Genomic DNA, 15,527 nt, shown 5'->3' on the forward strand with positions numbered 1-15,527 from the left:
TGCCATTGGCCGAATTGAGAAATACTATGTTTGATACTTGGACAATTGATGTAAAAGATTTGGCCGACGATGACTGGAGGATACCATTTATAATGTTCCTTCGAAATCCAAACATCAAGGCTGATAGAAGTATTAAAAGAAAAGCGATCAACTTTGTGCTTCTAGATGGGGATCTATAAAGAAAAGGGTTAGAAGATGGGCTTTTACTACAATGCATAAGCAAGGAGGAATCACTTCAGGTTATGGCCGAGGTACATGAGGGCAGCTGTGGGGCTCACCAAGCTGGGATTAAAATGAGATGGCTGATTCGCAGGTATGGATATTATTGGCCGAAAATGAGGAAAGATTGCATAGATTACTCAAAAGGTTGTCAAGCTTGTCAAAGGCACGGGCCGATTCAAAATGTACCAGCAAAATAATTACAGCCAATAATCAAACTTTGGCCATTCAGAGGTTGGGGCCTTGACCTTATTGGTAAAGTTAATCCACCATCAAGCGAAGGCCATCACTGGGTGATTGTTGCCACAGATTATTTTACTAAATGGGTTGAGGCCAAGGCTTGCAAAGCGGTTGATCAGCAAACAGTGATTAATTTCATGGAGCAAAACATCATCCACAGATTTGGGATTCCAGAAACACTTGTTTCAGACAATGCAACAGTATTTAGGGCAACTGATGTATTACAATTCGGCCACAACATGAATATTCATATGTCAGCCTCTACGCCATACTATGCTCAAGCAAATGGCCAGGCCGAATCTTCAAATAAAATTTTAATTGAGATCATTGAAAAAATGATCAAAGATAAGCCAAGAAGGTGGCATGAGACTTTGTCTGAAGCTTTATGGGCCTATAGGAACTCAAAAAGAACAGGCACAGGAGTTACACCATACATGTTAACTTATGGTCATGATGTTGTTCTGCCTATGGAGATGAAGGTTAAATCAGCCAGAGTTGCTTTTCAAAATAATCTAACTCCAGCTGATTATACTCAAGCAATGTTGGTAGAATTGGAAGATTTGGATGAATTTAGAAGGGATGCCTTGGATCATATCATAGCTCACAAGAAGAAAGTGATGAGAATCTACAACAAGAGGGTGAAACCTAAGTCTTTTGCTGAAGAAGATTTGGTTTGGAAAGTTGTTTTGCCAGTGGGTAAAGTCGATAGGAAATATGGGAAGTGGTCCCAAAAATGGGAAGGGCCATACTTAGTCCATCAAGTCTTAAGTGGAGGAGCATATAGGCTGAAGTATTTCAGTGGCCGATTACATGACTATCCCATTAAAGGCAAGTACCTCAAGAGGTACGTACCGGTAATCTTTGAAAGGGAAAATTAATGTTAGCCAGTACTTATGGCTGACCATGTGTACCTTTATGTAATAAAAATCGGCCTATTTTTCTAGGCTGATTTGGCTATTTTAATAAATTTTTTCTCGCTAAAATGTTGATGCTTGTTTGGAGTAACAAAAGAGGCCATTTATTCATTGAAGTGTAAAAGATTACATCATTTAAAGATCATACACTAAAATGGCCACAAAAGGAAGCTAATATAAAAATTCATATGTTTGCAAATTTTTCCTTGAAATCGGCCCAAATAACTAAGGACCGATTGAAGGCCACCATGGCCTGCCTCTTTGACTCTTCCAATTGAGGTAATTCTCCACGAAGATTTGCATGCTCGTGAGCAAGGTCTTGAGCTTCAAACTGCAATGTGGCAGCTTCAGCAGACAAGATGGCCTTACGAGCATGGATCTGGTCGATCTCTTAATATATATATATATATATATATATATATATATATATATATATGAGGACAATGATCATGAGTGATAATTATCCAAATTATAATTATGATAATTATCTAAAGTGTCTCAAATTACTATTTTGTCATTTCATGAAGTTTATAAATAGAAGTGAAGGGGGAAGGAAAAAGGGGTTCCAAAAAGAAGACAGAAGAAGAATTGTATTCACTTATCAAATATTAATAAAATTGATTATTTGTTCCACTATTTCTATTATTTTATTGCATATTAAGAAATTTTTTGTGTACAGTTCTATATTCAGGTAATTCAACCTATTCCAACACTCTACCTATATTAGCTTATTTTGATTTCCTTTTTAATGATTCATGTAAATTTGTCATCCATAAATTATCTAATCACATCAGACAAGTTAAAGGGTTAGAGAACATGAGCAAGTTAGCAACTATTAATGTGCAAACTGCAAATAATAATGTGCGTCAGGCCAATAGAAAAAAATAAAAATAAAAAAATATATAGGCTATATGCATGAAATTGAAGTATTAAAATTGATGAAATTAAAAAAATAATAATAATTTAATTTTTATCAATTCTAATATCATACAGTCAAATATAATATAGTATTTAGAAATATACCACTCATGTGCGATTTATGGTCCATCCATTGTTAACCCTAACCTTCCATGATAATTCCTTAATAAAAATACACATGGTATCCCTAATTACACCGACCTTATTTTGTTCCCTTAGATTTTCAAAATTTTTTTGTTGGTTGGCAATAAAGATTATATTATTAATAAATCAACTTATACAAACCGGGCTCAGGTCGCTCAGCAACCTGCCTGTCCAAATAGGGGGGAAAAATTAAAAATCTGAACGCAACAAGTTTTTAATTGCTTACTAAAGAATGGGACCAAATTTATAGCATGAGAATAAATTTAAAAGTTCTTAAAATTACAATATATTTCTTTACAATATGATATTATTTATAAATCCAAAGAATTCCATAAATTAATAAAAACATAAAAAGAAAATGTTTTTGAAACAGAGGACTTGTAAAGAATTATTTGACCAATGTTTTTAATTGTATCTTGCATAACTAACTAATTAATAATATTCGGTCAAGAAATCATAATGAAAGAGTAGCCTATGCTTAAGCATAAAATGAGAAAACTAAGAGAGACACATTTTTAGTTTACGATTCTTGGAAATGTCACATTTTAAATATTTTTGGTATTTTAAAATTTACTATACAAGTCCTATTTTTTTAAGAATTTTGAAAAACTCGGCCACGTCTCTGCATAGTTCAGTTCTGTCCTTGAATTCAAGAACTGTAGAGAAAATGAGTATGGCCTATAAATTAGTATGTTAAATTTTAGTTGGTAAATTATTATTATATATGCCATCCTCTAAAATTTAAAATAAAAAAGAATTTTCCAATAGTATTATTATTTCACCGCTTAATAAGTATGCAATGGTCCAGAAATCCTGGTGGGTGGGTAAACGTGGGACCAACTACCAGAAGGTGGGTCGATCCAGAATTCCTGGTGGGTAAATGCGGGACCCACTACCACAAGTGGGTCCCACCCGCCAAATGTAATCGAGCTTGTCGCTCACTCTCTGTGCGGAGAGACAGAAACAGCTAAATACATACAGTTTTCGGCAGTACTCTCTCTCTTCCCATCACCCTCTCCACCGATGATCCTGCAAACTCAACATTGTCGCAAACCCATTTCAATTTATTCTCATTCTGTACTTTGTCTCAGGTAAGTTTTCTAGTAATCACTTCAAGCTTTTGTTGCAATCCCTGGTTTTGTTAAAAATCTTTATTCCCTGCAAACTTTCCTCTTCTACTCTTGATTCAATTCAAATGTATATCTATTATCTACCCGTGCATATATATATATATATATATATATTATATCTATATATCCATAACATCCTTAAATACTGTGATTAATAGTTTTGGATTCATATGTGGAGTAATCCAAAAAAAAACTACATATGCCTTATTGTTTGTTTAAAATAATTGGATTTATTTTTTCTTTGTGGAGGAGGGGAAGTACTAAAAAGTGAAAACCTCATGCAACTAATCTGAATAGTTATTTTCCTCTTAGGATTTTTTTTTTTTGTTCTTGATACTCATGTGATGAAAAATTTAAGCGGCAAGTACTTTAATTTCTCTTTATCTTTCCTTCATTTTCTAAGAGAATACTGTTTTTGGGGCTTTTCTGTTTTTGATTTGTGTTGGTTAAGAGAATTTTATTGTGTTGATGGACGGGTAAGTGAAATAATCTGATTGTCATTTTTCTTGTTTGATTAAAATTGACTACTCCTGTTGTCTTAGAGTAGGCAATTTGTGCAAATAGGCTAATTGTCAGGTTCGGATCCAGTCCATAAGTCCTAGCACCTTGAATCAGCGACCGACAATAGGAGTAATTTAATTATCTATGCTTGCACTTTTATATATTTATTTTTTGTTTGAATTAACACATGTAGTTCATAAGTAATGCATCTTATTAATTGAAAAATGTTTCTATGAATTGCTGTTAAAACTGTGCTGGGTCTAAGCAAATAGAGTTGCGATAATATTGTTACCTCCCTATGATTGTTATTAACTTTCAGGGAAAAAAAAAAAAAAGAGATATTGAAATTTTCAATTTTGAGTTTTTACTGTCTGCAGTCCAATATAGCATAAATCGTCTATTTCTTTTCATTTATTGGGAACCAAAAAAACCTATAATGCGACATTTCCTTTGATAGGAAGTATGGAGTCTGATAATATTGAATTTCATACCACCCGAATGGTTTTGAGGTATATTGGTAATCACACTTGTTATGTAGCCTTAGTCTTTGGTGAATCACATAAATCTGATGTTTTGCTTATGTTCTTGTTTTCCTTATCTGTTATTTTTTGCAACATCCTTTTCCTTTCCTCAGTTTTATGCCAAGACGGTAACCCATAGTTTAGCTTTAACAACATCTATTATTCATCTGGAACCCTGTTGTGAGAAAGTTTTGCCCTTTGGCCATTCAAGTGCATTGAACCTGAGGCTATGTTACATAGACTCGGGTACGGGTGTCGGACACGAGTATGTATCCATGTGTCGGATATGTCAAATCTCCAAACATAAGGACACATGAACACGGCTAAATATTTATTTTATTAATTATTTTATTTTATTTTCTAAAGTAAAGTAATATTTTTATCTAATGTAATGTTCAATATAGGAATTTAATTCTTTTTAAAGTAATAATATAATGTAATCGAATAATTGGATATGTTTGTCGGGTACTTCACTACTTTTGAAGAGTCCATGTAACAAAGACCTGAGGAATTTGGGCAAATGCTCAATTGAGTATCATAGCACTGGACCACCACAAAGGATATTTGAATTTTTAATTTCTTAATATGTTTATGCATACCATTCTGCTTCAAGTAAGAATTTGATGCCCTAGTTGCAGCTGTGGAACTTTAATGAAATAGATGCCTCTCCTGCTTTGCTATAACTTTTTCTTTTAATATAATTTTTCTGAAGGGGTGGGACAAGGCGAGACTATCTAAAATTTCGTGATCATTTTAAGGTTTGGATGGTGCAATTTGAAGTTATTGAAGGTTGTGGAAAGGAGTTCAACTATACAATATTTGGCTTCTGTACAGTCAAATAAAGCTCTGGAGTGCATGTGATGTGATTTATCTCTGAACACTGTATATATCCAAAATATTTCCTCAACTGGATTAGTTTAAACTTGCAAGGCCATCTTCTACCTTTTTGTCTCACTATATAAAATTAGATTATCCGACTGTTAACCCAAGAGATGGGTTCATTTTCTGGTACTTGTGAAATTGTTGAATCAAAGGAAGAGCTGAATTCAATTCAACATTCTAAAGGATTTCATCAATCAAGAGAAGCTAGCAAAGAGATGAAGCCTCGTTTGGTGAAACTGGTATCTGATAATTCTCTCGAAGATGACATCAGTAAGCTTTTGGAGGCAATTCGTCTTAAAACTTCATCCAAGGGTTTTAGTCTTTCAGAGAAAGCAGGTATAGGCCCCTCCAAGAAAACTGACTTAAAGAAACCAGTTAGGCAGGGTGTGTCTCATTCACCGGGAATTGGATTTTCTGAGCCAGTGTCTCTGAAGCAGGCACTAAGGGGAATATGCATTTCTCAGGCATCAGAAATGGCTGCCACAAAAAGGTTATTTAAGCCAACAACTTCTCCCAGGGTCTCAGAAGCCAGTAAAATAACGAGTTTGTACAGGTCCATTGTAGTTGAACCTGGTAAATCTAGTATTCCACTGAAAGAAGGCAAGGAAAAGGGGGTTAAAACATCTGTAGTGCCTGAAGAAGGCACATCAGATCCTTCTAACAAGATACCTCAGGACCTGAAAGCTTCCAAGACAAGATCATCCAACCAAATTCCCGATTCTTCTCCTCAATTTGCTTTGGCAACTACAGAAATTGGAACAGGGTCAACATCAATAGAAAATGAGATTATATCTGCATCATCAGAAGGTCAGAGACAAACACTGAAGACAAAGCTGGCGCAGGAGGACGAGCATACAGCAGTCGCTTCTCTATCTTGCCATAGTGCTGGTGTTAACATAGTAGAGCCAGGTAACATTCATGCATCCGATATGTTAGCAAAAAAAGTTACAGCTCCAAAGTCAAGGCAGAAAGGCAGGTTGCAAAGTGTATCTTCTTCATCTAGTGCAATCAACAGCAATAATAAGGTAAGCAAGCCAACAAGGAATGCCCGTTTGATCAAGCCAGTTCTCAGAAACAAGGCTATCGTGAAGAAGAATTTCAAACAGGATTCATCCATTGCTTCCTCCACTTCTAACATGAATAATGAATTTAATGAAGATGTGAATCCTAATACTAGTCAATTGGCTTGCCAGAGATGCCATTGTGCTTTGGCAAATGCAAGACAAGAGTCCTGTATAGATACTCCATCATCCAACTGTGCAAGTCTTAGTGCTGAAGTCAGCTCGAGTAATATGAACTCTGGTGCCAGCAAATCAGTCTTTGCTAAAAGGAACTCTAATAAAAGCAGAAGTATGGCCGTAAAAGCTAACAAGAAATCAGAAACTAGAGGAAAGGAGGAATTCTCCCAAAGTTCGAAAAGTAACCTTGGTGATAGCAGTAGCACTAGTAGTGTCACTGAAGAGAATAACCTAAGCTGGTCGAGCAATAGACCTCACATGTTGAAGGATTCAAGGTGGGAAGCCATCTGCCATATTAGGAAGCTGCATGGTAACCTAGAGTTGAGACATTTCAATTTATTACAGAAGCTTGGTTGCGGAGACATTGGCACAGTATATCTTACCAAATTAATTGGAACAAACTGCCTATTTGCTATAAAGGTCATGGACAATGAATACTTGGCAAGAAGAAATAAGATTACAAGAGCCCGAACTGAGAGAAACATACTGAAAATGTTGGATCATCCTTTTCTCCCTACGCTATATGCCCAGTTCACGTCAGATAATTTATCATGTTTAGTAATGGAGTATTGTCCAGGTGGAGATCTGCATGTCCTCCGGCAGAAGCAGCCTGACAGACATTTTCCTGAACAAGCAGCAAGGTACAAAACTTAAATAGAAGGTCTATTAGTGACGGTTTTTGCATATGCTTTTCAGCTTACATAATATCAACTAAACATTGAAAAATTGAAACAAGTAAGAATAGAAAAGAAAAAAAAGAAAAAAAAAAAAAGAAGACAAAAGTCAAACATAGACATTATTCCAAGTATCTTCAACTTAGCTGCCTATCTCCAAAAACTTGTACAAAACAAAGAGGAACAACAAACATGAGGTACGCTCAATCTGTCCAAAGTGTAAGTCATGAAAGAAGAGGTTGAGATAAAAGGGTACACTAGAGATGAATGAGAAATGTTATGAAATAAGGCATTCTTTGAGATTTTAAGACGAACTTGTGTAGTTGCTTATTTTTTATGCATCACTTTTTCTTTGGGGTTGTGGGAGGAGGTTTAATTGCCTTGAATGTTAGTTTATAGCTCATTTTTCCTTGGGCCAGCCCACAGCCTTAATTTGTACTTGTTCACAGTTCCTCCTCTGTCTGCCTTGAATGCAGTTTAAAAAGGCTCCATATGTTGGTGTGATTAATAATTACACGTGTGTAAGTCGTTTTGTGTCTCATATTAGAGAATGGTTTTAAATCATGGTTCTGCCTGTTGTCACCATTAGATGGACATGGGTTATGACTGAAGTTTTGCCATGAATCATAGATACCAAAACCATGATTTATCTCTGAGCACATTTTACTAAATATTCACATATACAAATGCTCTAAGCTCATAAAGTACTTAAATTTTAGCAAATATTGCACGACATACACGTATGATTTAGTATGATAATGAACTGTCCATCGGTTTATCACTGTCAAAAGGAAAAACTCTTTTTTTCATTTCTAAATAACTTGTACGAGTGTGAATATAAATGCAAATGAAGATTATAAATCATTGAATGTAGTAAAGGAAACGTGTTCTCAAAGTCATAGTGTCACATCTTTGCATAACTTGTGTGAATAATAACATATCAAGGAAACATATTCTATGGGTTTGTGGTGCCTGATGCCCACGATGTTACATAGGGACCATGATTCAAAACCTCATGATACCATATTGGCCATACTGCTCGTTACGGTGCAGTGGAATGGCCATTACAACCACTCGCAGCATGTCAATCTACAAGGTTTTTTTGTTAAAAAAATTAAAAAAAAAACAGTTTCAAACCTTATCTTTCACATTTTTGCACCTTTTGTCGAAGTCTTCAGAAGTCCTGAACTAGCATTTCACTGTTGGAGGTAGGATGCTATTGCCGATCCCATTCATATGGGATAAATGCAAGGATGATGATAATAATGAGGTAGGTTACCATTACTGCCAATTACACCAATTATTTGACGGCATATAATTATAGTTTTCTATTAATTGTAGGTCCTGCTAAAGTAATTGATTGGTCAAAATATGAATTAGATTTTCACTTGTAAATTAGAAGGTGGGCATGAACTCCTGTCAACTCCTTAGATAAAAATTTCACGGGTTCAAAAATTGCATGTCTTGATTAAAAATAAGAGACTGTATTGTATACAGTTCTACCATGAATGGAGATCTCAATCTGATACTGTTTACATTGACTGATATTTCTGTATCACCGTGATAATACTGTGTTTAAATTCATGTTCTACTCTTAATAACTAGTGTTAGTGTACCTCGTTGCTCCCAGATCTTCAATCTACTTGTTCTGAATGTTATTGACTTGTGCAACAGTAACAATTTCATCCTTTTTACGCCAGCCTTAATGGGTTCTTTATCCTCATTTCCATCATTGAAATCTGTGCCAGAATCTAAATTAGATTAATTTAGGCATTTAAAGTGACTTACTGGTCAACTGAATGTAGTCGTTATATCCTTTTCTGGATCACGCTATCTTCTAGGTAATGTCACCACTTGTATGTTCAGGTTCTACATGGCTGAAGTCCTCCTCGCTTTGGAGTACTTACATATGCTTGGTGTGGTCTATCGAGACTTGAAACCAGAGAATATTCTTGTTCGAGAAGATGGTCACATCATGCTTACAGATTTTGACCTTTCACTTAGATGCAATGTATATCCCATTCTCCTGAAATCTTCATCAAGTATGGAGCCTCCAAAGATGTCAGGTCCATGCACAGGATCTAACCCTCTTTGCATTGAACCATCCTGCCAAGTCCCGTGCTTCAGCCCTAGGTTTTTACCTGCTTCTTCAAAACCAAGGAGGATAAAGGCTGACCCCGCAGTCCAGGCCAGATTGTTGCCACAGCTTGTGGCTGAGCCAACAGATGCACGATCCAACTCCTTTGTTGGGACCCATGAGTACTTAGCTCCCGAAATTATCAAAGGAGAGGGTCATGGGAGTGCTGTTGATTGGTGGACATTTGGTATCTTTCTTTATGAGCTTCTATATGGTAAGACACCTTTCAAAGGTTCTGGGAATGATGAAACTTTAGCCAATGTGTTGCTGCAGAGCCTCGAATTACCAGACAGCCCACTTGTTAGCATTCAGGCAAGGGATCTCATCAGAGGCTTGCTGGTAAAGGAGCCCGAGAATCGGTTGGGGTCAGAGAAAGGGGCTGCTGAGATCAAGCAGCATCCATTCTTCGATGGCCTAAATTGGGCACTGATCCGCTGTGCCACTCCACCTCAACTACCCGAGTTCTGTGATACAGGATTGCTGAACATGGTGACTCAGGAAGAGGGAAAAAAGTTTCTGGAGTATAGGGCTACAGGGGAGCACCTGGAGTTCGAGTTATTCTAGCAAAAGTCTCAACCTTTAAGAAGAGAAGCTATCATGATAGGCATTAACCTGGACTCTCCTTCCTCTTGTAACCAATATTTTGCTTATAATGCAAATTTTGTTGAGAATATTCTGGAGAGGAGTTGTCATTCATGATACTGAAAATTCCATTGTAAAATATTTTGAAAGATGGGTTGATCTGTATATTCAAATTTGTAACCTCTCAAGAACAAAATTCTTACGACTTAAAAGCACCAAAAATCATTCATTATTAAGCATATATGAATATCATTCTTTGTCCCACCTTTTCTATGTAAATGTATGTGTGTGCATGTGTATAACTATCAACTCTATATTTTGAAGTTGGAAGTTGGATCTTGATTTATGAGAGAACACAAGAACCGTACGAGGATTTCAGCAGACTCTGCATGGGTTGAGAGCCTTTGTGTTATCATGTACTAGGTCAATTGACTATTAATTTAGGGAAAAGGACATGTGTATTAGGGTTCTTCCTTATTTAGCCCACTGGTGCCCAAAATTCCAAGCATCAAAACTTTGTTATGTCAAAAGAAAACTCTGTATTCTAACTGGAGCTCTAGTGTTCCCTTCCATGTGATACTAAAAGGAAGAGACCATGCGGCGAAAACCAGTAACCAGTCTTCTGCCAAAATTCAAATTAACCAGAAGCTCTTGCAGACCTGTTTCACATATACATTTCCCTTTTCCAACAACAGATCTTTTTCAAAATTGAACCTTTAATACCCTGTCCAAGAAATTTGCAGGCAAATAATAATTTAACCTTTTCAGAAAGTGGAAAAACATAAAGCTGATTCGTGTCTAACAGTCATAAGATTTGTGTTTATTGTAGTGAAATTCTTGTTGGAAACGGCATTAAAAAACGCAAACTTTGGAAGGATTTTTAAAAAGATTCCGCTAAGAATTTTTTGCGAATCTATTGATGAGCGCGTTCCTCTCTGCGAGGAGATGAACATGGTATATTTATTTTCTCAAATCCGTTTCCGGGTGAATGAGAAATTGGCTCCAAAGTAAGTGATTTATAAAGCCTAAATGGGTGTGAATAAAGTGGGAAATGCTTGTCCCACATCGGAAAAGTAGCAAAGCAACCTTGAGTATATATATGTCTAGTATGGGATTTGGGTTTGGGCCCAAGGGCACCCAAGTTTTTAAGAGGGGAGGACCTAGGCTAGCCTGGATCCGAACCAACTACCACACGCGCGCGCCGCCCGCCCGACCCGACCCGGGCTAGGGCGGGGCTTGATTGTGAAATGGGTTTAACTTTTTACCCAAAGTTAGGATGGGCCTGTGTGGTAATTTTATTTTGTTGGCTTGCGGGTGGAGCACGCTGGGCTGGGCTGGGCTGCCGAAGTTTGCTTGCTGGGCTTAATCTGTTTTGGGTTTAAATTCAAATCAAAAACTGTTTTTTTTTTAACCAAGGGTTGCACCCTTTACAAATTAAAAACCATTGGTCAACAATGGTTGCACCCATTCGGACTATGGGTGCACCCATTCAGAATAGGCACCAACAAGCCTATAAATACCCATCATTGGGTTCATTTCAATTCACACCAAATTCAGAAATCTTCTTCTCTTCTTCTGAATTTCTTCTTCTAATTCTTCTTTGTTCGGTTCAGCCACTGGTTTGGGTTCAACCTAAACTGGTTTGGATTGGGTTCGAACCTTGGTTTCCAAGTTTAGGTTCAATCTTGGTCTCCGAGTTAGGATTCAATCCTGGTCTCCGAGTCTGAGTTCAACAGAGAGTGCTACACCGAGTCGGTTCGCCTATTCCATTGGTTTGAAGTGCTACTACCAAAGGAAGAAAAGTCGTTGTATCCTGGGAGATAGACGCCGAAGAGTCCGTTAGCACCGTAGCGGGGCGTATCTGTCTTAAGGCTATAGAATTAAATTCTAGCCTCGACTTTATCAGGTTCTTTTATAGTTTTATTTTCTTGATATTATATAGATTATTATAATAAATATTATATTTACAAATAATATTTAAATAAATTATACTATAGTATATGATACATTATTTATTATTTTTGTTTAACAATCTTAAGACAGATATCTTTATACTATAGTAATAATTATTTAATTATTATTCTTCTTATAATTAATTATAATTTGACTCGTGGTCTGTATATCAATATATAACAGACAAATGGCAAGTACGAGTATTACCGTGCCTAATGTTCCCGTCAGTCATGGGGAGAAGCCCGAAAAATTCAACGGGACAGAGTTTAAAAGGTGGCAACAGAAAATGATGTTCTACCTTACAACTCTGAATCTAAGCAAGTATCTGACTGAGACTGCTCCAGTGTTAGATGAGGGTGATACAGACATTACCAAGCTTGGAGCTGTTGATACATGGAAGCATGGAGACTTCCTATGCAAGAACTACATCCTCAATGGATTGGACAACACCTTATATAATGTGTACAGTCCAATAAATACTGCTAAAGAGCTTTGGGAGTCGTTAGACAAAAAGTATAAAACAGAGGATGCTGGATTGAAGAAATTCGTGGTTGGACGATTTCTGGACTTCAAAATGATAGACTCCAAGACAGTCGTGAGCCAAGTGCAGGAGCTCCAGCTAATCCTACATGAGATACATGCTGAGAAGATGACATTGAGTGAATCCTTTCAAGTAGCTTCAATCATTGAAAAGCTGCCACCTACTTGGAAAGATTTCAAAAATTACTTGAAGCATAAGCGCAAGGAAATGGGGCTCGAAGACTTAATTGTCAGGCTGAGAATTGAAGAAGATAACCGTACATCTGAAAAGAGAGCCGGAAATTCTTCAATAGTGTCAAAGGCAAATGTAGTAGAAGCAGGACAGAAAAATAAGAAGAGGAAGCACTCTGGAGAAGGTCCTAGCCAAGGAAACTACAAGAAGTTCACCGGGAAGTGTTTCATATGCGGCAAGCTAGGACACCGAGCTAAAGATTGTCGTAGCCGCAAAACACATCATAACCCCAAAAAGAAGACCACTGAGGTGCACATAGCTGAAGAAGATAAGTTGACAGCTGATGTATCAGAGTTAAATCTTTCAGCTGTGGTTTCTGAAATCAACCTGGTAAGCAACAACAGAGAATGGTGGGTGGACACAGGAGCTACTCGTCATGTTTGCTCTGAAAAGAGGATGTTCACTACCTATGAAACTATAAATAATGAAGAACAACTCTACATGGGGAATTCTTCTACTGCAAAGGTTGAAGGACAAGGAAAGATCAAGCTACTAATGACCTCAGGAAAAGAGCTCACTCTTAATAATGTGCTGCATGTACCAGACATCAGGAAGAACTTGGTCTCTGGGTCACTACTAAGCAAGAATGGGTTCAAGCTGGTCTTTGTATCTGATAAGTTTGTGCTGACTAAGAATGGGGTGTATGTGGGCAAAGGGTATCTAAGTAATGGACTATTTAAGTTCAATGTAATGACTGTTGTACCCAAAGCTATTAATGATAATAATAAAGCTAATGCTTCTTCTGCTTATATTATTGACTCATCTGATGTATGGCATGGTAGGTTAGGACATGTTAATTATGATACTATTCGTAGATTGATTAACATGGAATCTATACCTAAATTTAATATTGATTTAAATCAAAAATGCCAAACATGTGTAGAAGCAAAATTGACTAGAACCTCATTTCACTCCATAGAACGAAGTACTGAACCTCTAGCATTAATTCACAGTGATATCTGTGACTTTAAATCTGTGCCAACTAGAGGTGGGAAAAAGTATTTCGTTACTTTTATTGATGACTGCACAAGATATTGTTATGTATACTTGTTAAGAAGTAAAGATGAAGCCTTGGAAATGTTTAAACATTACAAGAATGAGGTTGAGAATCAACTTGGAAAAAAGATAAAGATGTTTAGAAGTGATAGAGGTGGTGAATACGAAATACCATTCGCTGACATTTGTTCAGAACATGGTATTATTCACCAAACTACCGCTCCTTATTCACCTCAACAGAACGGTGTTGCTGAACGCAAAAATCGTACCTTAAAAGAAATGATGAATGCTATGTTGATAAGTTCTGGTTTAACCCAGAATTTGTGGGGGGAAGCTTTGCTCTCTGCTAATTATGTTCTCAACAAGGTACCTCAAAAGAAATCAAAGGTGACACCTTATGAATTATGGAAAGGTCAAAAACCTTCCTATAAATTCTTAAAAGTATGGGGGTGTTTAGCTAAGGTTGCGGTTCCTACTCCTAAGAAAGTTAAGATAGGACCAAAAACCTTTGATGGTATTTTCATAGGCTATGCACAGAATAGTAGTGCATATCGTTTTCTTGTGCATAAATCAGACATTCCTGATATCCATGTCAATACAATTATTGAGTCAAGGAATGCTTATTTCTTTGAGGATATATTTCCTTGCAAAAATCCTCTTAAAAGAAATTATGATACTGCTAATAGCAATATACAAGAGAATATAGACCAAGAGTCTATAGATGATGAAAATGAGGAAGAACCTAGACGTAGCAAAAGAGCTAGAACGTCTAAGTCATTCGGTCCTGACTTTCTGACATATATATTGGAGAATGAGCCACAAAGCTACAAGGAAGCTATGTCTTCTCCTGAAGCTAATTTATGGAAAGAAGCCATAAATAGTGAAATTGAATCCATCATGCAAAATCATACTTGGGAGTTGGTGGATCTTCCTCCTGGTACTAAACCTTTAGGGTATAAGTGGATTTTCAAGAGGAAGATGAAGCCTGATGGTTCAATTGAAAAATATAAAGCCCGACTTGTTGCTAAGGGATATAGGCAAAAAGAAGGCCTGGATTATTTTGATACATATTCACCAGTCACAAGAATAACATCCATTAGATTGTTACTAGCTATTGCAGCACTGCAAAACTTAGAAATACATCAAATGGATGTTAAGACTGCCTTTTTAAATGGTGAATTAGAGGAGGAAATCTATATGGAACAACCTGAAGGGTTTATAGTTCCAGGGAAAGAAAAGAAGGTGTGCAAACTTGTAAAATCCTTATATGGATTAAAACAAGCACCTAAACAATGGCATGAAAAATTTGACAAAGTGATGTTGTCAAATGGTTTTAAAATTAATGAGTGTGATAAATGTGTGTATGTGAAAAACACTCAAAATGGATATGTCATTGTGTGCCTATATGTGGATGATATGCTTATAATGGGTAGTAATGATGTTATAATCAAAACTACTAAAAAGATGTTGACCAAAAATTTTGATATGAAAGATTTAGGCATAGCAGATGTCATACTAGGAATTAAGATTTCTAGAACATCAGATGGTCTAGTATTATCTCAATCTCACTATATTGAGAAAATATTAGAAAAGTTTAATAAAGGGGATAGTAGTCTTGTAAAGACTCCTGTTGATGTAAATCTTCATTTATCGAAAAATACTGGTCCTAGCATATCACAACTTGAGTATTCTCGCATTATAGGAAG

At 36.5% G+C, this 15,527-nt stretch overlaps 2 protein-coding genes across 4 annotated transcripts; both read left to right on the plus strand.

Annotated features, from left to right (window-relative positions):
* The first annotated feature begins 242 nt into the window (after window positions 1–242).
* LOC132314601 (uncharacterized) lies at window positions 243–5,429 on the plus strand. Its single transcript, XM_059813442.1, has 3 exons — window positions 243–313; window positions 452–1,303; window positions 5,300–5,429. Exons 1-3 carry the CDS (start codon window positions 243–245, stop codon window positions 5,427–5,429), a joined length of 1,053 nt encoding a protein of 350 aa, XP_059669425.1.
* On the plus strand, window positions 3,398–10,381 carry LOC132312923 (serine/threonine-protein kinase D6PKL1-like). 3 transcript variants are annotated; one of them, XM_059811487.1, is made up of 3 exons: window positions 3,398–3,526; window positions 5,300–7,348; window positions 9,248–10,381. In XM_059811487.1, exons 2-3 carry the CDS (start codon window positions 5,580–5,582, stop codon window positions 10,080–10,082), a joined length of 2,604 nt encoding a protein of 867 aa, XP_059667470.1. In that variant the 5' UTR covers window positions 3,398–3,526; window positions 5,300–5,579; the 3' UTR covers window positions 10,083–10,381. The 3 variants fall into 3 exon arrangements, with proteins under 3 accessions (XP_059667470.1, XP_059667472.1, XP_059667471.1); XM_059811489.1 differs by having other exon boundaries at window positions 5,346–7,348; XM_059811488.1 differs by lacking the exon at window positions 3,398–3,526 and having other exon boundaries at window positions 3,539–7,348.
* The last annotated feature ends 5,146 nt before the right edge of the window (window positions 10,382–15,527 follow it).

This window comes from Cornus florida, unplaced genomic scaffold (genome assembly GCF_030987335.1).
Source record: "Cornus florida cultivar Cherokee Brave unplaced genomic scaffold, ASM3098733v1 CherokeeBrave_3.0.0_Hap2_Chr06, whole genome shotgun sequence".
Classification (NCBI taxonomy): Eukaryota; Viridiplantae; Streptophyta; class Magnoliopsida; order Cornales; family Cornaceae; genus Cornus; species Cornus florida.

What these genes read in the sequence shown, in the direction of transcription:
- LOC132314601 (XM_059813442.1), top strand. Translation starts at nt 243, where the DNA reads ATGGCCGAGGTACATGAGGGCAGCTGTGGGGCTCACCAAGCTGGGATT. An exon ending in ATGAGATGGCTGATTCGCAG is followed by an intron (nt 314 to 451) that starts GTATGGATATTA and finishes TTGGCCATTCAG; the next exon opens with AGGTTGGGGCCTTGACCTTA. An exon ending in AAAGGCAAGTACCTCAAGAG is followed by an intron (nt 1,304 to 5,299) that starts GTACGTACCGGT and finishes ATTTTTCTGAAG; the next exon opens with GGGTGGGACAAGGCGAGACT.
- LOC132312923 (XM_059811487.1), top strand. Translation starts at nt 5,580, where the DNA reads ATGGGTTCATTTTCTGGTACTTGTGAAATTGTTGAATCAAAGGAAGAG. An exon ending in TTTCCTGAACAAGCAGCAAG is followed by an intron (nt 7,349 to 9,247) that starts GTACAAAACTTA and finishes TTGTATGTTCAG; the next exon opens with GTTCTACATGGCTGAAGTCC.